We start from the raw sequence: 21,852 nt of genomic DNA on the forward strand, positions 1-21,852 counted from the left end.
CTCCCAAAATCCCTATTTTACAGGCATCTGCTCGAGATTTCAAAGGGGGTGTAAGCTGTCTGGTAGTAAATGGAAAAGAGCTGCGCCGTTGCTCTGAGTGGCCACCGTGCCACATATCCGGATGCTGTGAGAGAGTTAGGAGTAGGCTGGAAGCAAGAGGAATTGGATTATTGCTTCCTTCTGGTGGGCCCTTCATGTCTTTGTGCGCTTAACAGCATTAAACAAGTTTTTGTTCCCGAGCAAAAACACCAATAAATGTTATAGATAAGATCAATACAATAAAATGTCCATATCCAAGGTGTTCTCAAGTAAGATTTTTTCTACTTTTAATTTTCTCGTCTTCTTTTTGATCTCATTCAAGAATATACAGTTGATTTCACAGTGATTGAGTTGATATAAATAACGTCATCAAAAGTAGCCAACACGTGTTTCGTCTTGGGAATTTTCACCCACTGACTTCCTCAGGGCAAGAGCTATATCTTGGATGGCAGTTTCACCACAAACCAGGTAAAGCTGTATGTGGTCCCATATAATATGGTTCTAAAAAGTGTACGAGTCATACATTTTCTCCAATATTCTGGCCATTGTCCTAAAGTGTATCTCAATCAGGTGAATAGTACGATTTCAGTAGAGTAAAGATAAAGTAAAATACGGAGAGGAGAGTGCTCCCGTCATCGTCTTAGGTTTCCGTATATTTTAAAAAAATAGCATGACCCACAGAGTGGCGTAACACAAAGTGATGGGTCCCATTGCAGAATGTGATGAGGGTGCCCCCCAATCTCCCATAGCTCACAAGTTTTCATTGCCCTCAAGCTGAATGGGGCCCACGATGAAGAGTTGGGGTCCCATGGAGGGTTGGGGGCGTCCTTGTGCCACGGGGGCTGCAGAAGCCTGCATTATTTAAGACCCTGGCCCCACCAGAAGAATGGCTTGTGGAGACATTATTGGGCTATGTAGGGTTTTCATTTGTCTGGGCTTTCTCCCAAGTGGGCGAGGTTTTGGCTGATCTGTTTAAGAGGAAGCACCTGTCTTCCAGAGAGCTGTGTTGTATTGTGTTGTGTCTACGGCTGGGTACATCTTTGTTCTGATCACTAAGAACACTTGCTCATTGGGACAATATGTGTTTTAAAATGGAAAGAAAGCACAGTCTAGCATCCTAAAGTTCTTGCAATGAGAAGTGATAGCTGTCCGTCTGATGCACTCATACCTTCATCTTAGTTCATTGGGAAGTGGTATTTCAAATGCATATCACCACACCTACCCGTATTGCAAACTGAAAAGTATGAATAAAGTAGCCACACAGTACTCAAAACAGAACACCCTTTAGAATGTATATGACAGTTGCATTCTGCAGCCATTTTATACAGCATCTTATTCAATGTGTGCATGTTTGTGTCTGTTTTGAAGGCAATGCAACAAGTAAACGGCGTGGCTCTTCAGGGGGATCATGGAGTTGGCAAAACAGAAACCACCAAGGTAAGAAACAATGTTCATTTCCTCTTGATATTTTTTTTCTTACAAAATTATAAAACTACTTGTCCAAATTACAATTTCCCGGTGTAGATCATTGGATTGGCTGAATAATGTAAACACATCAATGAAATCCTTAAATATAAAGACTTCCTAAAGATCTAATTTTGAGCCCTCGTGGAATTGTCAGTTGTCTTGTTACAAACAGGACTACTAGATCCACTTGGTGACATTGGAGTTTTGGGATATTTAATGAGCCTCTTTTTACAAAATCCTAAACTGCCTGCAGTTGCACCTTGAAGCTGGTTTTTGGTTTCTAATGCATACAAATCCACAAAAAATGTAGAATCTTTTTCCCATTTTTGGAATTTACTAAATTCCCATGATACTACAAACAAACTTTGACTTTCTGCCTTAGCCTGAGTATTTTCTGCAGCTCTAAAAATTCTGTCGCAGGTTGAAGTTAAATCTGCAATTGAATATTTTTAAAAAATCTCTATTCTTCACGTGGAAATGTTTTTTCATGTAAATAAATACCTTTCCTTACAACTCCTGAAACAATGAAAGAGTTTGAGGAATTTTCTCACAATGATTACACCACTTATGCCTGCTTGAAGCAAGTGCATGTTTAAAAGCGCAAAGCGCAATGAGTGTAGGAAGCAGTGTTAGAAATGTTTGTGAGTACCCACAAAGTCTTTGTTATTCTTACTCACGTGGCATTCTCATTGACTCGAGTTTTCTCCCCCCATTTTATACTTATCACTTTGGAAAATCAGACCCCATGTCAGATTTTTTGTTCCGGTGGGTGCATCTATAATAGAAAAATTCTGCAGCACCTAATTCTGCATATCTAGAGCTACAATTTCATGTACCAGAGGCTACTGTAAGTGTGACATGAGCGGAAAAAGCTGAAAAAGGCCCCATATAGTCTACTTCTTTTGGACATTTTTATTTAACCAGTCCAGTTGCTCTGGTTCTGTCCCATGTATGAGTGCAATATGCACAAGGAAAATGTGCCAAATGCACATGTAAAACCTGCACTCCAATTCATGCAGAGAGGATTTTGAGATTTTTAGATCTGATAAATGCCCATTCCAGCTGTGGTTAATCTGCAAGATCTTCTAAAAGTGACTCTTTGTGGTGGGATAGTGAGTGTTCTCAGGTAAGGCAGATGTTATGAACACCCACAAACTCGGAGGTATGAAAAAAAAATATTTTTAAATATGTAAACAGAAAATAGAAGTTACTTTTAGTGAATCCAAACCGGTCTGACAAGGTTTCCTACTGATGCGTTTAACTTCTTCAGAGGCATGTGTTAGTATTACATTGCTGATGTTTCCTGTGATTTTACTGCATATGAATACTGCATCTTAAATGGCTGCTTATGGTACTACCTTAAACCTTTCAGGCATCCAAGTGTGAGTGTTTATTAATCTGTTGGATAAATGTGGAGATATACCAGCTCCAGCTTCATTTTTTTTTAAACATGAAAAATGTATAAATACTGATAAAATGAACAAAAAATATATGGATAAATACAGATAGAAATGAGAAAAAATAAATACCATAAAACAGTGCCCTAGTTATAGTAGGGAGTTTTATTGTTTTTCATAACTACCTAGTATGCCTTTTCCACACTTTTATGCACTTTGAAAGTGTGGCCAGGGGACTGCAATTCTCTGGATGGTTGTATGGCTGAAGGGCATTCTTAACAGGAAAAAATATTTTTTCACGTGAAGAAAAAAATACAGATTGATAGCACTGACCTTTCACGGTAACTATAACCAAGTACCTGTGGATTTTACACAAAAAGTACAGTCTGCACACGTATGGTTGGGACAAGCAGTCATATGTCAAGTAAATCATTACAATTGTAGTTCCCCCTGGTGTGCGCTTGGTGCTTTTGCGAATTGACTAAAAGTCAAAAACTCAGCAAGTGGCTCTGTGTCCCTGTAGGGATTTCTAACTCTTTTAGATGAATCAGACGCATATGATCCAATGACCAGAAACAGTGCAACAGACTCCAGTAGAATCATTTAGAATCAGTCAGCTTCAACATCTTCGAAGCTACTCACCTTATTGCAGCTTAACATTAAGAGAGTAGCTACAGTAGTGAAAACGTTTTGATTTCTATGTTTACATTTTTCTACAGCTTTTTCATTCTGTGTAAAAATTCTTCCTCGTTTCAGAGGCTTGACCACAGTCGTTGACATACTTCCCCTCTGCACATTGATTGCAGCGTTTTGTGCAGTTTGCCTGCAGAGGGACGGGTCTGTGTAAACTCCACTTTCTTATTTCCAGTACATTGGCCCTGAGATAAAAATAGTCCAATCCTATTAGGCCGCCTGTGTCATATTGCATTAGCACCGTTAGATTTAGCACAGTCGTGAGAATGAGAGCTAACACGAAAAACGTGAGTGAGGCATAAAATTATAAATAGCGTCGAGCAGATGGGCGCTTAGTCTAGGAAACCGCTTTCCCTTTTAGCCCCCACCAACCACAACATAAACTGTCTTCCTTGTGTTAAAATTCGATTTCGTTTTTTCCTTGAAAATGAATCCATTTTGTAAGAAATCAGGAGACTCTGACACTGAGCCGACAGTTCTAGAGATGCTGGCGCTGCTTGTTTGTTGTTAAAAATGTACCTAAGCACCTCAGAAAAATGTTCAGCGGCCGTTTTAGGTTAATTGGGTCCCGTTGCGTTTTGACTGCGCAGTATTAGCATTGTACTCAAACCACCAGCGCGACTGGACACTCCGCACATGACTAGTGATCATAAATGCATGTCAATGTAAAAATCTGAGGTTGGTCTTGTTTGTTAGTTGAGATTAATCTAGAAGCACGACAGGCTGGAGGACTGGCAAACGCGCACACAGTGGCACTATTTTGCATCTTAATAGAGCAGGCTATGTTGAGGGCTTGAGGTAGGTACTAAGTGTGAACCCGGTGCCTTTTTAGGTGTTGGCCTTTGGCAAAATCTGTTGTTTCCAACACATATACTTAGAGTTGGCTTTGGGTCACCCCATTGCTCACAATTGAATGGCTTTGCTGTCCATCTCAGCTGTCTGCTCTTGATCTGATGCTTCTTCTCCCCATTCTTGTTTTTGTCCCACCCAGGAGCATGTCGGTATCACAGTGTCCTGACTGGATGAGTTGTATTCTTTCTCTGCCTACCTGAGGGTACTCTCTTTTATTTTATATTGAGCGCTCAATGGGAGAGCATGTGTTTTCTTGCGCTCTCTTCCCTCCCAAGGCATTCCTTTTCACGCTCTCTTTTCACTTCTTCCCCTCCCCCAATGCTGCCCACCCCCATTTCACATTCTTTAAAATGTATTAGTATTATTTTTCTTATGATGGCCTAGCAGCTGCAAAGTGCTGCTAGGCTGCTCGTTCCTTTTTTTGCATCCGAGCCTCACTCACCGCCCCTCTTCTAGTCACGCTTCCTATGTTACTTTTTAGGAGGGAGCGGGTAGAAGCAAAGTGCTGCTGTGACTCTCGCTTACATTTTTGTGCTTCATGCACACTTTCTTTTTTTAAATATTTTAATTTACATTTCTAATATGGTCTTTCACTATGTAAAAATGGTGAATTACAAATGTGCATCAGTGTCCTTCTTGGAATGGGTTTTCTTTAATAAAAAATCCATGGATTTGCATGCTATTGTCAAAAAGTATTTTGGCTGCTTCAAGCCTAGACCTATTAGCTTTGTGAGTAGTTTTTTGGAAAGTTGATACTGTACTGTGGATTTTGCCCAGGACATACAACTGATGAAATCAGATGTCATACTGAGGCATCCAAAGGTTGGGTACTTGGAGGAACAACTCACCCGTGCTGTGTTAGGTACTTTCACCATGCCCTTAGTATGCTTTATCTGGATTTGAGAGGATGTACTCAGTAACTTTTCAAAGTAGGTGAGAAAAGTAGAGGGGGAGGGCACTGGATTGCTTTTGTGCTCCGCCTGCTGGATGGTGCTTTTCAGCTGTGATCAGCAGCTTCTGTTATGGGAAAGGGAGCTGCATTGGTAATTGCATCAGGTGACTGTATTAGGGTTTGAAAAGCAACCACCAGTATCACCTTTACGCTTGGTAAGCTTGGTATGCCCAGTGTGTGTGTAGCTCTAAGGGTTGCACTGAGCTTATCTATCTGGCTTTGTTTTTCCAGGTCACAGATGCCGGTTCATTCACTCCTGCCTTACCATACAGCTTCTCGTTCCCTTTTCTTAGTCACCTTCTCAGCTCCTTTCTACTCCCTTCCCCCGCCTCGTCCGCTGTGCTCTCATCTGCAGTTTGGAACCAGTGGAAAGGCACTTGGGTATCTTGATACAGACGAGCGAAAGAAAGGCAAAATGTGCATCACATGCTGGTGACTGCACTGTGGCACACAACCAGAACTTGACCAGTGAACACAAAAGGACTCTGCTCTGAGATCACCAACAGCATCAAGGGGGAAGAGGAGAAATATAAGGACAATGTTAGTACAGGTTGAATGAAAGAGACCCTCATAACCTTTTGTCATCAGCCAGCAGCATTGCCTCTTTATTCGCCAGGCTCGCTCCATGACATCCACTATCAGATAGAGATATCTAGCCACGGATTCCTTACCTTTCAATTTCCTCATGCGTCAGATTGGATCCAGAAACTTTTATGTCAGCAGTACCCCTGCGCGCCAGTAGCCAGTAGGTGGCAACGTCTGGCCCCAAGTGGCATCTGCAGCGTTGTCCGCGCCAGAAGTGATGTCCGCGTCACCTATATAGGCACCACCTCTGTGTGCTTACGCCAGTTCTTTTCTTTCCACACCAGCCAGTGCTGATCGGAGAGAAGAGCTGCCCCTCTGTCAGTTTCTGACAGGATTTTATGTCATTTTGAGGTTACCTCTTCATGTGTTGAGGATGTCATTGAGAAAGGCAGAATTTAAACCCTGTGGCACCTGTCACCACACCGTATCGGTGAGGAACCCACACATTGTGTGTTTGTGGTGTTTGGAGTGCGACCACGACTCCAAGTCATGCTCCGACTGCAGGGCCATGCACTGAAGGCTTTGAGGGAGCGGTCTTTGAAGTTACTAGCAGCTGGCAGGCGACTCCGCGGAAGTCAGGGTCCCACTTGAGAGGAAGGTCTCATGATTGTTCCTGGAGTCCGAAGTCCTCTTCATCCCACTCAAAATCGTTGGGCACTCAGGTAAGAAGCACAAATAACACAAGAAGTCATAGCACGCTTCAACTTCTCTTCCGCCAGCTGACGCAATGAAGAAATATCGACATTTGAGGCCTGGTTCCTCGGAACCTGCACCTGGGGTGACTTCTCACCTCCCTAGTTTCCCAGGAGCTGGAGCGAACCTCGCTCAAGCACCTCATTTTTGAGCTGCCCAACCTCTCCGGCGTGCCTTTGGGCCCAATGGGGTAAGAGGGGGCACCATCTGGTTCTTCATAGCTGGCTCCGGCCCTTGCTCTGATGTTTCCCCATGGTTCTGGTTATGGATCCGGGCTGCGGCTGGTCATGCCATTGTGACCTTCCCTGATGCCCATGCTCCTGGTGCCGCCGGCCCCCACCAGTGGTGCCAGCCCCATTCTAATCACAAATGTCATGGAGTCAGAGCTGCATCTCCCAACGTCGATTCGGCATCGATAGAACCCTTGCATCTTAGGTTGTAGCCTGAACCCTATTCTGAAGGACTAGGGGGGTAATGGGTGGGGTCACTGGACCCTTTAGAATACCAGTACGAGCAGAATATGAACTGGTGTGAGGAACTGGATGATGCCAGCGAACTGGACACATCTCCAGATACTGCCATGCTTTCTCCACCTACTGTGGCTAAGGAGGTGGGAGCTACATATGCACCTTACTTTGCCCCCGGTGGCAGTCAAGACTAATATCTTGATAGAGGTGTTGCAACTCAGAGTCTCCTCCTCTGAACCCCTACTCCTGTTGAATGGAGCCTTCACTTCTAGGGACCTGGTCCAAATCCAGCACAGGTTTTCCTGTAAACAGGACGATTGAACACCTCCCTACTCCAGAGGACCCACATTTCCTCACCCCTCACCCAACACCCTAACTTGGAGAACTTGGTGGTCCAATCATGTACTTCCCATGGTGCGCTCCCTGCACTATCCCAGACAGGGAGTCCAAGAGGCTGGACAGCTTGTGTAAGAAAATGTTTTCTTCTTTCTTCTGCCAGGCTTGCATTGTGGTCAGTGAACACCACATGCTTATTGGTTGCGCAAGTGCTGCCACAGGTCCTGGAGGAGGCCCGGGCCATTGTCTCCCAAGCGGTAACAGATGGGAGAGACGCAGCGAAGTTCAGTATATGCTGGGGTTTGGACACAACCGAGTTGCTGGGCAGAGCGGTTTCGTTGACAGTAGCCCTCAGACGCCACCTCTCGCTGAGAACATCTGGCTTTTCGAAGGATGTCCAGGCTTCCCTCATTGTCATACCTTTCTATGGCACCTATCTCTTCAGAGACAAGGCAGACTTGGGACTAGAGTGCTTTAAGGACACGTGGGCTACAGCCAAGTCCTTTGGGCCTCTTGGCTGCCTTAAGTTTACCTTTCGCTCCTTTTGTGGACACAGAAGGGGCTTTCAACTTTACCAACCCTATCCCAGCCACGAGCCGCGCAAGCTTCCCATTCTCTGCGTGGACCGGGGCGCAGTTCCTACTAACCTCTTAGGTTGAGTAGCCAGCGACCTGGTCCAGCCACCCCACTCCACTGCCCCAGCCCCCTCCCTCCCTGCAGCTGCAGCCACCAAACCTTCCTAATCTTGGCATTTTAGATCATGGACGTTCAGTTGGTGGCAGGATTCACCATCACCTTCACCACTGGCAGTCCCTTAAATCAGACAGTTGGGTTCTGCAGATCGTTCAAAGGGGCTACTCCCTTCACTTCAAGACTACCCCTCCGTTCATGTTTCCTTCTTACAACCGGTGGATGGAGCATCATCTGTCACTACTCTGAGAGGAAGTCATGGCTCTCTTGGCCAAGGGAGCCTAGAGAGGGTTCCTGTGCCAGAAGTAGGCTGTGGTTGCTATTCCCACTACTTTCTGGTTCCGAAAATTCACAGGGGCCTTCGTCCTATCCTAGATCTCCGAGGCCTCAACTACTTCCTCAGAAAGGAGAAATTTAAGATACTCACTTTGGCTCAGGTTTCGTCTGCCTTGGACCAAAAATACTGGATGGGCGAGTTGGACTTGCAGGACTCCCATTTTCATATCCCAGTCCTGCCTGGATCAGTGTTACCTGCGGATTACGGTATGCCATGAGCATTTTCAGTTCACCGTGCTCCCTTTTGGCCATACCAGCACCCCTCAAGTGTACACCAGCGTGATGGTGGTGGTCGCAGCTCATCTGCGCAAATCAGGTGTGCCAGTCTTTCTCTATCTCGACGACTGGCTGCTGAAGGTGTGACTGCCCCAGGCTGTCGTCTTCCTCCTCCAAGCTATGGCGGTCCTCCTGCGTTCACTGAGGTTCACTATCAATGTGCCGAAGTCACACCAAACTCTCAGACGCTCCCTTACAGCGGAGCCGTTCTGAACACAGTGCAGTTTCGGGCTTATCCTCCCTAGTGGCGAGTCCAGGATATTCGGGCTTTGATACCGATATTTCAACCTCTATCCTAGATATCGGTGATACTGACTCTAAGGCTGCTGAGCCTCATGGCATCCTGCATCCTGCTAGTGACACATGCCAGATGGCCTATGCGGGCTCTGCAGTGGGATCAGAAGTACCGGTGGCCCCAGCATCAGATGAATCTCTCTGACTTGATCCAAATCTCAGAGGGAACTCCAAAAAGCCTGCGGTAGTGCCTAAGGAACCACAATTGGGTCAGAGGCAGACCCCTCTCCCTTCCCCAACCAGATATCACAGTATTGACAGATGCATCCCTCCTGGGATGGGGCAGCCATCTGATAGAGGTGAAGATCAGAGGACTCTGGTCTCCAACATAATCTGACTCCACATCAACTTGTTGGAGCTCCAAGTGATCTGATTGCCATTGAAAGCCTTCCGGCCCTCCATCAAGGGAAGGCTGGTTCAAGTGTTCACAGACAAAACCACCACCATGTGGTACTGCAACAAACAGGGCAGGTTGGTGTCATGAACCCTTTGTCAAGAAGCCCTGCATCTCTGGACATGGCTGTAACAGCAGGACATTTCCCTGGTGGTTCAACACCTGGCAGGCTCCCTGAACGCCAGGGCAGTCAAACTCAGCCATTGATGCTTAGCGAGTCACGAATGGTGTATCCATCCGGAGGTGGCGCACAGTCTCTTTCAACAGAGAGGAGAGCCTTGGTTAGATCTGTTCGCCTCTGCCAAGAAAGCGCAATGTCAGCGGTTTTGCGTCCTGGAGTTTTCAAGGCGGCTATCGCTCTGAGGTGCTTTTCATCTTGAGTTGAGCCCACAACACCTGTACGCCTTTCTGCCCATACCACTCCTGCCCAGAGTTCTCAAAGAACGATTGGGCCCAAGTCATCCTTGTGGCTCCAGATTGGGCACTGAGAGTCTGGTATCCTGAGCTTCTGAACATGAACATCGATCCTCCGATTAGGCTGCCCCTTCTGGAGGGTTTACGGTTGCAGAAGCAGGCGAGGGTCCTCCATCCAAACCTATAAACTCTTCACCTTCTTGCGTGGAGATTGAGCGGTGGCAGTTGATCGCTTTCAACCTTCCTCCTGAAGTCTGTAATATTGTGGCATCCAGGCGTCCCTCCATCAAGACGATATATGCCTGCCGATGGAGAATGTGTGTATCGTATTGTACAGAAAAGTCTGTTGACCATCTTTCTGCCTCCCTCTCTGTTATTTTACTTTTTATTTTGACTCTTGCCACGCAGGGCTCTGCTCTGGGAACCTTGCGAGGGTATCCTTTTGCTTTGTCTGCCTTCTTGAACCTGCCTGACCAACCCTCTTTATTTAAATCTCCCATTGTAAATAGATTTCTCCAAGGTCGTGTTCATATGTTACCTCTTTCCCCTTTCATTATGCCTCAGTGGGACCTTAATTTGGTTTTCACATTTCTGATGTGTGCTCCCTTCAAGCCTTTACACAATTGTCCCCTCAGGCTGCTCTCCATCAAAACAGCCTTTCTTGTGGCCACTACATTGGCCAGGAGGGTGAGTTAGCTGCAGGCTTTATCATCCAAGTCTCCCTTCCTATCAGTTTTTCCTGACAAACTGATGCTTCACACTAGGGCCGCTGTGGGCCAATCGGTCACCTTGCCCACTTTCTATAGTCCTCCACATCCCTCTAAGAAGAGGAGCACGTCCACCGTTTGGACCCAAAAAGAGCTTTGTCATTCTACCTTGATGCACAAGAGTGTTCCCAGTGGACGATCAACTCTTTGTGGGTTACATTGGGGAAAAGTAAGGTCGGGCGGTGCAGAAGCGGATCATCTTTTGATGTGTTGTTGTCTTGTGCTACTCACTGACAAGAAGCCGCTCCCTCAAGGCTTGAGAGCTCATTCCACCAGAGCTACGGCTGTGAACACTGCCCTAGCCCATGGAGTTCAAGTCCCAGACATCTGTCTGGCAGCAACATAGGTGTCTCTGCACACGTTTAACAAGAATTACTGCCTGGACAGTCAGGTCTGCAGGGATGGGCACTTCGCCTGTTTGGTCCTGCAGGACTTCTTAGTCTAAATTTGTCCGCGGACCCAACTCCTGGGGGCTATTGCTTGGGTATGCATTCAAAGTTAAGGAATCTGAGGGTAGATGTCTATATCAGATGAACAAGTTACCTACCTTCAGTAGCGCCTTATCTGGTAGAGACAATATCCAGCATCAGGAGGACAAAGTTCCTATGGGCAGGTGCAAAAAGTCACCACGCCCTTAAAAAAAGAAAAGAAAGCAGAGTGTGAAAAAATTCCTAGATTGGAAACCCACTCAGGAGACTGGAAGACCACTCTTTGTCCTCTGTTGCCCTCACACACCCCGAAGGGTGTAACGCTTCATCATCGGGCGGTTGCTCCTCGTAGGGCTGGTGCTGCAATTACCTACGGGCCCCCCGAAGGGTCACTTTGACGGAGATCTTGTAAGGACCGCCGGATGGTGCATGTGGGTGTGTGGGGAGTGGGTTATTGATGGAGGGTAAATAAAGTGCGTGCTAGTTGGTGAAAAAAATATATAAAAAAAGGGTCATCATGCAGCAAATTGTATTAGATGTACCCTTAGCAGGCTTTGGACTGCTAAAAAGTTGTGACCCTAGAGGCACACTATGCCCAGGGGTCATGGGTCATAGGTCAACATGTTTCGCGCCTCTTTCGCCTATAAGAGGTCGGTGGCGCTTCATCAGGACCAAATTATTACAATTAAGTGCACGTGAGAGTAGGTGAAACATAATAAAATTCCCTCAATATCGATCTGGGCAACAAACTGTGCTCCTCAGTGTGGTCACAGGTCAATGGTGAAAAATTAGCTCCAGGTCAATATCTAGGAAAAAGAAAAAGAAGACAGCAGTAGGGATGTGTATCAGTAAAACTTGATACAACATATGTGTGCCACAATCGTGTGCACATCTAACCCACGTTAAAGCAGGCAAACAAATCCATAATTTACATGAAGGCGCCACAACCGTACATGGCATTTCACACAAAACCTCACCTCACAGCACCCATATTATTGGTATGTAAAAAGTGGTGTCTAAGTTCCCATGTAATGGGCTAGTGCAAGAAAATCTCACTTGGAGTGTCAAAAACACTTACATCGACAGAGAACCTCACCCATAAAAATTATAACTCCACACGGAGAAAACTTGGCTTCCCAGGAGTCTTACCTAACTGGTCGGACACAAATACTCCATCGGCTAGGCGCATGGACCACCCGTACGTTATTGGGCTGCAACAATAAATGTGTGCAATCGGTGTGAGACACACTTTATAATTACCAAGCTGTTTGGGTTGTAGATCACCACTCCTAAAAAAGTACTCACATTTCAGCCCAGATGGTCACACCAGTGTACCTGCCCCATCCATGCGACTGCCAGTAATGGACTCCCAACGGTAAAATGCGCCTCTTTAATAGGTAGCAGGAACTCGTGTGGTGGGAATTTCCTTGTCCGTGCTATAAGGACGACTGCGCATGCGTGAGGCACGAATGGTAGTACGCGTGCGTGTATCTGAGATACTGCACCTCTGTGCCCCAATCAGGGCATTCCGTTACTATCTAGAATCACGTCACTGAATCGAAACCATAACGCAAAATTATCGCCATATCGCCCACGCGCAACAGACGTTGCAGCCTATGTATAGAAATATAAATAAAAAACCTTATATTTGTAACATACGTTCGTGAGCCAGCACCGAACATGAACGGTGAAAGTGTACTCTCATATCAAACCGATGTTTATAATGGCGTAAAAAAGGTGGATTATTTAAGTTCTAAAGCCTCAGCCCATAAAGGTTCGCTATGCCATATAGTGCAAAGTGAGGAGTTGATTGGAAAGATGCTGCCAAACAATACAGCACTCATGCAGTGCCAATATCTTGGTACTAAAGAGTCATATACCCAAAGTAGAAGCAATTGAAAGTAAATGATCCCACGGCTAAACTGTCGTACTAAATATATATCACAAAAAAGAGGGGGGATCTGGGAGCTATAAAGGTCCAGTGTCCATGCTCCCTAAATTTGATATCTAGCATCAGGAGGACAAAGCTCCTATGGGCAGGTGCAAAAAGTCACCACGCCCTTAAAAAAAGAAAAGAAATCAGAGTGTGAAAAAAATCCTAGATTGGAAACCCACTCAGGAGACTGGAAGACCACTCTTTGTCCTCTGTTGCCCTCACACACCCCGAAGGGTGTCATGCTTCATCATCGGGCAGTTGCTCCTCGTAGGGCCGGCGCTGCAATTCCCTTTGGGCCCCCCGAAGGGTCACTTTGATGGAGATCTTTTAAGGACCGCCGGATGGTGCATGTGGGTGTGTGGGGAGTGGGTTATTGATGGAGGGTAAATAAAGTGCGTGCTAGTTGGTGAAAAAAATATATAAAAAAAGGGTCATCATGCAGCAAATTTTATTCAATGTCCTCTTAGCAGGCTTTGGACTGCTAAAAAGTTGTGACCCTAGAGGCACGCTATGCCCAGGGGTCATGGGTCATAGGTCAACATGTTTCACACCTCATTCGCCTATAAGAGGTCGGTGGCGCTTCATCAGGACCAAATTATTAAAATTAAGTGCACGTGAGAGTAGGTGAAACATAATAAAATACCCTCAATATTGATCTGGGCAACAAACTGTGCTCCTCAGTGTGGTCACAGGTTAATGGTGAAAAATTAGCTCCAGGTCAATATCTAGGAAAAAGAAAAAGAAGACAGCAGTAGGGATGTGTATCAGTAAAACTTGATACAACATATGTGTGCCACAATCGTGTGCACATCTAACCCACTTAAAGCAGGCAAACAAATCCATAATTTACATGAAGGCGCCACAACCGTACATGGCATTTCACACAAAACCTCACCTCACAGCACCCATATTATTGGTATGTAAAAAGTGGTGTCTAAGTTCCCATGTAATGGGCTAGTGCAAGAAAATCTCACTTGGAGTGTCAAAAACACTTACATCGACAGAGAACCTCACCCATAAAAATTATTACTCCACATGGAGAAAACTTGGCTTCCCAGGAGTCTTACCTAACTGGTCGGACACAAATACTCCATCGGCTAGGCGCATGGACCACCCGTACGTTATTGGGCTGCAACAATAAATGTGTGCAATCGGTGTGAGACACACTTTATAATTACCAAGCTGTTTGGGTTGTAGATCACCTCTCCTAAAAAAGTACTCACATTTCAGCCCAGATGGTCACACCAGTGTACCTGCCCCATCCATGCGACTGCCAGTAATGGACTCCCAACGGTAAAATGCGCCTCTTTAATAGGTAGCAGGAACTCGTGTGGTGGGAATTTCCTTGTCCGGGCTATAAGCTCGACTGCGCATGCGTGAGGCACCAATGGTAGTACGCGTGCGTGTATCTGAGACACTGCACCTCTCTGCCCCAATCAGGGCATTCCGTTACTATCTAGAATCACGTCACTGAATCGAAACCATAACGCAAAATTATCGCCATATCGCCCACGCGCAACAGACGTTGCAGCCTATGTATAGAAATATAAATAAAAAACCTTATATTTGTAACATACGTTCGTGAGCCAGCACCGAACATGAACGGTGAAAGTGTACTCTCATATCAAACCGATGTTTATAATGGCGTAAAAAAGGTGGATTATTTAAGTTCTAAAGCCCCAGCCCATATAGGTTCGCTATGCCATATAGTGCAAAGTGAGGAGTTGATTGGAAAGATGGTGCCAAACAATACAGCACTCATGCAGTGCCCATATCTTGGTACTAAAGATTCATATACCCAAAGTAGAATCAATTGAAGTAAATGATCCCACGGCTAAACTCCCGTACTAAATATATATCACAAAAAAGAGGGGGGATCTGGGAGCTATAAAGGTCCAGTGTCCATGCTCCCTAAATTCGATATCTAGCATCAGGAGGACAAAGTACCTATGGGCAGGTGCAAAAAGTCACCACGCCCTTAAAAAAAGAAAAGAAAACAGAGTGTGAAAAAATTCCTAGATTGGAAACCCACTCAGGAGACTGGAAGACCACTCTTTGTCCTCTGTTGCCCTCACACACCCCGAAGGGTGTCATGCTTCATCATCGGGCAGTTGCTCCTCGTTCGGCCGGCGCTGCAATTCCCTACGGGCCCCCCGAAGGGTCACTTTGACGGAGATCTTTTAAGGACCGCCGGATGGTGCATGTGGGTGTGTGGGGAGTGGGTTATTGATGGAGGGTAAATAAAGTGCGTGCTAGTTGGTGAAAAAAATATATAAAAAAGGGTCATCATGCAGCAAATTTTATTAGATGTACCCTTAGCAGGCTTTGGACTGCTAAAAAGTTGTGACCCTAGAGGCACGCTATGCCCAGGGGTCATGGGTCATAGGTCAACATGTTTCGCACCTCTTTCGCCTATAAGAGGTCGGTTGCGCTTCATCAGGACCAAGTTATTCAAATTAAGTGCACGTGAGAGTAGTACTACCATTGGTGCCACACGCATGCGCAGTCGTCCTTATAGCCCGGACAAGGAAATTCCCACCACACGAGTTCCTGCTACCTATTAAAGAGGCGCATTTTGCCGTTGGGAGTCCATTACTGGCAGTCGCATGGATGGGGCAGGTACACTGGTGTGACCATCTGGGCTGAAATGTGAGTACTTTTTTAGGAGAGGTGATCTACAACCCAAACAGCTTGGTAATTATGAAGTGTGTCTCAGACCGATTGCACATATTTATTGTTGCAGCCCAATAACGTACGGGTGGTCCATGCGCCTAACCGATGGAGTATTTGTGTCCGACCAGTTAGGTAAGACTCCTGGGAAGCCAAGTTTTCTCCGTGTGGAGTAATAATTTTTATGGGTGAGGTTCTCTGTCGATGTAAGTGTTTTTGACACTCCAAGTGAGATTTTCTTGCACTAGCCCATTACATGGGAACTTAGACACCACTTTTTACATACCAATAATATGGGTGCTGTGAGGTGAGGTTTTGTGTGAAATGCCATGTACGGTTGTGGCGCCTTCATGTAAATTATGGATTTGTTTGCCTGCTTTAACGTGGGTTAGATGTGCACACGATTGTGGCACACATATGTTGTATCAAGTTTTACTGATACACATCCCTACTGCTGTCTTCTTTTTCTTTTTCCTAGATATTGACCTGGAGCTAATTTTTCACCATTGACCAGTGACCAGACTGAGGAGCACAGTTTGTTGCCCAGATCGATATTGAGGGTATTTTATTATGTTTCACCTACTCTCACGTGCACTTAATTTTTATAATTTGGTCCTGATGAAGCGCCACCGACCTCTTATAGGCGAAAGAGGCGCGAACCATGTTGACCTATGACCCATGACCCCTGGGCATAGCGTGCCTCTAGGGTCACAACTGTTTAGCAGTCCAAAGCCTGCTAAGGGTACATCTAATAAAATTTGCTGCATGATGACCCTTTTTTAATATTTTTTTTTCACCAACTAGCATGCACTTTATTTACCCTCCATCAATAACCCACTCCCCACACACCCACATGCACCATCCGGCGGTCCTTAAAAGATCTCCGTCAAAGTGACCCTTCGGGGGGCCCGTAGGGAATTGCAGCGCCGGCCCTACGAGGAGCAACTGCCCGATGATGAAGCATGACACCCTTCGGGGTGTGTGAGGGCAACAGAGGACAAAGAGTGGTCTTCCAGTCTCCTGAGTGGGTTTCCAATCTAGGAATTTTTTCACACTCTGTTTTCTTTTCTTTTTTTAAGGGCGTGGTGACTTTTTGCACCTGCCCATAGGAACTTTGTCCTCCTAATGCTAGATATCGAATTTAGGGAGCATGGACACTGGACCTTTATAGCTCCCAGATCCCCCGTCTTTTTTGTCATATATATTTAGTACGGCAGTTTAGCCGTGGGATCATTTACTTTCAAATGCTTCTACTTTGGGTATATGAATCTTTAGTACCAAGATATGGGCACTGCATGAGTGCTGTATTGTTTGGCACCATCTTTCCAATCAACTCCTCACTTTGCACTATATGGCATAGCGAACCTATATGGGCTGGGTCTTTAGAACTTAAATAATCCACCTTTTTTACGCCATTCTAAACATCGGTTTGATATGAGAGTACACTTTCACCGTTCATGTTCTGTGCTGGCTCACGAACGTATGTTACAAATATAAGGTTTTTTATTTATATTTATATACATAGGCTGCAACGTCTGTTGCGCATGGGCGATATGGCGATAATTTTGCGTTATGGTATTTCGATTCAGTGACGTGATTCTAGATAGTAACGGAATGCCCTGATTTGGGCAGAGAGGTGCAGTATCTCAGATACACGCACGCGTACTACCATTGGTGCCTCACGCATGTGCAGTCGAGCTTATAGCCCGGACAAGGAAATTCCCACCACACGAGTTCCTGCTACCTATTAAAGAGGCGCATTTTGCAGTTGGGAGTCCATTACTGGCAGTCGCATGGATGGGGCAGGTACACTGGTGTGACCATCTGGGCTGAAATGTGAGTACTTTTTTAGGAGAGGTGATCTACAACCCAAACAGCTTGGTAATTATAATGTGTGTCTCAGACCGATTGCACATATTTATTGTTGCAGCCCAATAACGTACGGGTGGTCCATGCGCCTAGCCGATGGAGTATTTGTGTCCGACCAGTTAGGTAAGACTCCTGGGAAGCCAAGTTTTCTCCGGGTGGAGTAATAATTTTTATGGGTGAGGTTCTCTGTCGATGTAAGTGTTTTTGACACTCCAAGTGAGATTTTCTTGCACTAGCCCATTACATGGGAACTTAGACACCACTTTTTACATACCAATAATATGGGTGCTGTGAGGTGAGGTTTTGTGTGAAATGCCATGTACGGTTGTGGCGCCTTCATGTAAATTATGGATTTGTTTGCCTGCTTTAACGTGGGTTAGATGTGCACACGATTGTGGCACACATATGTTGTATCAAGTTTTACTGATACACATCCCTACTGCTGTCTTCTTTTTCTTTTTCCTAGATATTGACCTGGAGCTAATTTTTCACCATTGACCTGTGACCACACTGAGGAGCACAGTTTGTTGCCCAGATCGATATTGAGGGTATTTTATTATGTTTCACCTACTCTCACGTGCACTTAATTGTAATAATTTGGTCCTGATGAAGCGCCACCGACCTCTTATAGGCGAAAGAGGCGCGAAACATGTTGCCCTTTGACCTGTTGATCTGGACGGTTTCACGTTATCAGCGGGACGCTCTACCTCTCGGCAGATGTGGGTTACTTTAATTTGCACATTCAGCACCATTTCCGCTAAATCCTCCTGGCTGTATCCGGGCATCAGTCCCATTAATCGTGTGATATTAATGAGATTTTACTAGGACGACCTCAGCAAATACTATAGGCCAAGCTTTTTGCCCTATGCCCTTTGGGGTTCTTTTCTATTGGATTTAAACACCGACCGTAGAACCTCGTCCTTCAATTTTTGGGCACAGTCTGCCTTTTTCAACACTTTCAATTGTTTCTAAGACTGAGAGAATTCCAGCTATATCCGCATTCTCCCACCTGAGTTCCACAGGTCACATTGCCTATTTTAATTGAAAATTCCCTACATGCGCCCTGAGGAAGGTGATACCCCAAAGGAATAAAGGGTTCCACCGAATCGCGCGTCGGCGCTGCGAACCAGTCCTCTCCGTTCATTTATTCAGCATTTTGATTTTCGATTTGGGAATTGTGTTTTGTTTGAATCTAATCAACTTATAAAACATTTTTGTGTTATGATACCAAACTTCCGGCTAAAATCAGAAAAAACATTGTGTATTCTGGTATCCCTTAATTGTGTATTCTGGTATCCCCCTATTTGAAATAATTGTTTTTGTCCACGAACACGCAGTGAGAGGGGACTCAGTGCGTATTATGCTGCTTTTGTATATATGCGATGTATGTATTGGTGATTTGGCGCTGGGACGGCCGCGCAGCGGTCTGTAGAGAGAGCTGTTGCCTGGCCTCCGGGTCTAACTTGCACTATCTCTCAGGGACTGTTTAGTTTTAACAAAAACTTGCACTGATCTGTTGGGATTGTTTACGCTGTTGTGTTTTTAATAATTGCTATCGCTGCTGCTCATTTTTAAACAAGTATTAATAATTTTTGCACAGGTTTTATGTAATTGGCATTAGTTTGCACATTGCGTGTGGGACGTTAGGAAATCTTACCGGGAAGGCGCCCTCGTGCACTTCTCCCTGCTGCAAATCGCCGACCTTCGACCCAGGCGGACCCGGCTGTAGGCAGGTCCGCACCGCACCTGGGATCGACGCGTCAGATAGGGGGCGTAACCACTGGCAATAAATATGGCGCTGGGACGGCCGCGCAGCGGTCTGTAGAGAGAGCTGTTGCCTGGCCTCCGGGTCTAACTTGCACTATCTCTCAGGGACTGTTTAGTTTTAACAAAAACTTGCACTGATCTGTTGGGATTGTTTACGCTGTTGTGTTTTTAATAATTGCTATCGCTGCTGCTCATTTTTAAACAAGTATTAATAATTTTTGCACAGGTTTTATGTAATTGGCATTAGTTTGCACATTGTGTGTGGGACGTTAGGAAATCTTACCGGGAAGGCGCCCTCGTGCACTTCTCCCTGCTGCATATCGCCGACCTTCGACCCAGGCGGACCCGGTTGTAGGCAGGTCCGCACCGCACCTGGGATCGACGCGTCAGATAGGGGGCGTAACCACTGGCAATAAATATGGCGCTGGGACGGCCGCGCAGCGGGAGTGCGCAGGGAGCGCGCGCAGCGCGCGCCGCCGGCACGCCAAAGGCGCGCCAAAGGCAAGCCCGTCTGCGCCCGTCCGCGCCCGATCCACGCCCAGCGCCAGGACCCCTGCCCCTCGCCATTTGATTCGATTCGGCAGAGAGGAATTATTAGACCTGAATAACTCCATATGCAGACCCCATGACTGGGATTTAATGCAGAGGGTCTCTGGGTTGATATCATGCCCCAAATGCGCTGCCCAGACTTGGAACGAGGTTGGGGAGGATGGACGGCAGTCTCCCGCCAACAGGCGGGAGGACCAAGAATATACGATTGAGAGCACAGTAGTCCCCCTACCTGTGTCGAGGCTTCACTCTCCGCAGACGCTCAGTTGTGTGCTGGTGAATGTTCGGTCACTCCATAAGCACAGCTACCAAATTTACGATTTGATAGAAAGTGGCTTATATGACCTAGTGTTTCTAACTGAAACGTGGACAGACGAAACTTCTGGCCCGGATTGGAACATTGCCCTACCAAGTGGATATGTTGTCTCTTCCCAAGACAGACGGGAGAAGAAAGGGGGGGGAATAGCGGTTGTACATGCATTACATCTTAAAATTCGTGTAGAAGCCTACTTAGATCTTGCCGCCGAAGCTATGTATTTTACTATTTACGTGGCTAACATGTACAACTTCCATGGCATTTTAGTCTATCGTCCCCCAGGCCCTAAGTCCTCTTTTCCGGCTATGCTCATGCGTTTTTTAGAGTCCCGGATGGACCATCACTCTTTTATGATCCTGGGCGATTTTAATTATCACTTAGAACTCACGAATCTACCAGAGGTGGACACTCTACTCGAGAGCTTAGCAGCGCTGGACTTTAACCAAGTAGTAGCCAGCCCCACGCATTGTGGGGGACATACTTTAGATGGCATATTCATTAACAATATAGCTCTGAAGGGGGTTAACATCATGGCACTTCCCTGGTCCGACCACAAGGCAGTGAATTTCACTGTCATGACTGGGATATCAGTTATTCCTTCAGGCCATAGAGAAGGGAAACGCCTGATCCGACCATGGTCTCAGGTTACCGCAGAGAAACTACTCCCCATACTGGCCGGGTCACGCCCTGTCTACACCAATGATATCTCCATGGCGTCAAAGCGCTTTAATGATTGGTTGGAAGCTGCGATAGATAGGGTAGTCCCTCAGAAGCTGCTTGGATCCAGGAGAACTAAACCAAGCTCACCTTGGTATAGCATTGAGCTCAAGACCTTGAAGACAAATTGCAGAAGGGCGGAGCGGTCCTGGAGAAAGGATTATAGTGCGGAGGGAAAATCACAGTATAATGTTTCCCTCGCAGCCTATAAGCAGGCAATAGTGGCAGCCAAGAGCGCCTATTTCTCAGCCAAAATTATGGATGCTGGCAATTCGGCCAAGGAGCTGTTTAGGACCATAACAGTTCTGGCTAAACACCCGCAGGACAATAATTATCGTCCTGATCAAGAAACTTGCCAAAAGCTGGCAGCATATTTCCAAGAAAAAGTCCAGGTCATCTTTGATGCGTTTAGTAGCAGGCCTTCCAGCTCTGGGGGACGAAACTCGGAGGTTGATTATCTCAACAAACTCCGGATCTCCTTTAGATCCCTGTCCTCCATCAGTTTTTCACCTGGCCGTTGAGGTAATAGCAGAAGAGCTGACCCAGGTAATTAATACAGCACTGCAATCTGGATGCTATCCCTCTTGCTGGAAGAGGGCTATAATTAAACCTCTATTAAAAAAAGTCACATTAGACCCCCTTGTTTTAAGAAATTATCGACCAATTGCCGCCCTGCCTATGGGGGCCAAGATTCTGGAGAAAGAATTGAACCGTGCCCTTACCACACACTTGGCGGCCCACGATTTACTGTACTCTTCTCAGCATGGATTTCGTGCCCAGCACTCTACAGAGTCAGCACTCCTAATGGCAATGGAAAAGGTGCAGGCAATGGTAGACGGGGAAGGTCGTGAAGTCTTGGTGATGTTAGATCTCTCGGCTGCCTTCGACACCGTCAATCATAAGGTGTTGCTTCGAAGGCTTCAGGAGTTTGGGGTACAGGGGAGGGCA

At 46.1% G+C, this 21,852-nt stretch overlaps 1 protein-coding gene across 1 annotated transcript in view; it reads left to right on the forward strand.

Annotated features, from left to right (window-relative positions):
- The window catches only part of LOC146817397 (dynein axonemal heavy chain 5-like), a 1,608,734-nt gene that overhangs the window by 907,441 nt on the left and 679,441 nt on the right, over positions 1-21,852 (forward strand). Inside the window, exon 45 of the mRNA XM_085609634.1 lies at positions 1,408-1,476. Coding sequence (XP_085465760.1) covers positions 1,408-1,476 — 69 coding nt within the window. The remainder of the gene's footprint in view (positions 1-1,407; positions 1,477-21,852) is intronic.

Source organism: Triturus cristatus, chromosome 6, assembly GCF_964204655.1.
Source record: "Triturus cristatus chromosome 6, aTriCri1.1, whole genome shotgun sequence".
Lineage (NCBI taxonomy): Eukaryota > Metazoa > Chordata > Amphibia > Caudata > Salamandridae > Triturus > Triturus cristatus.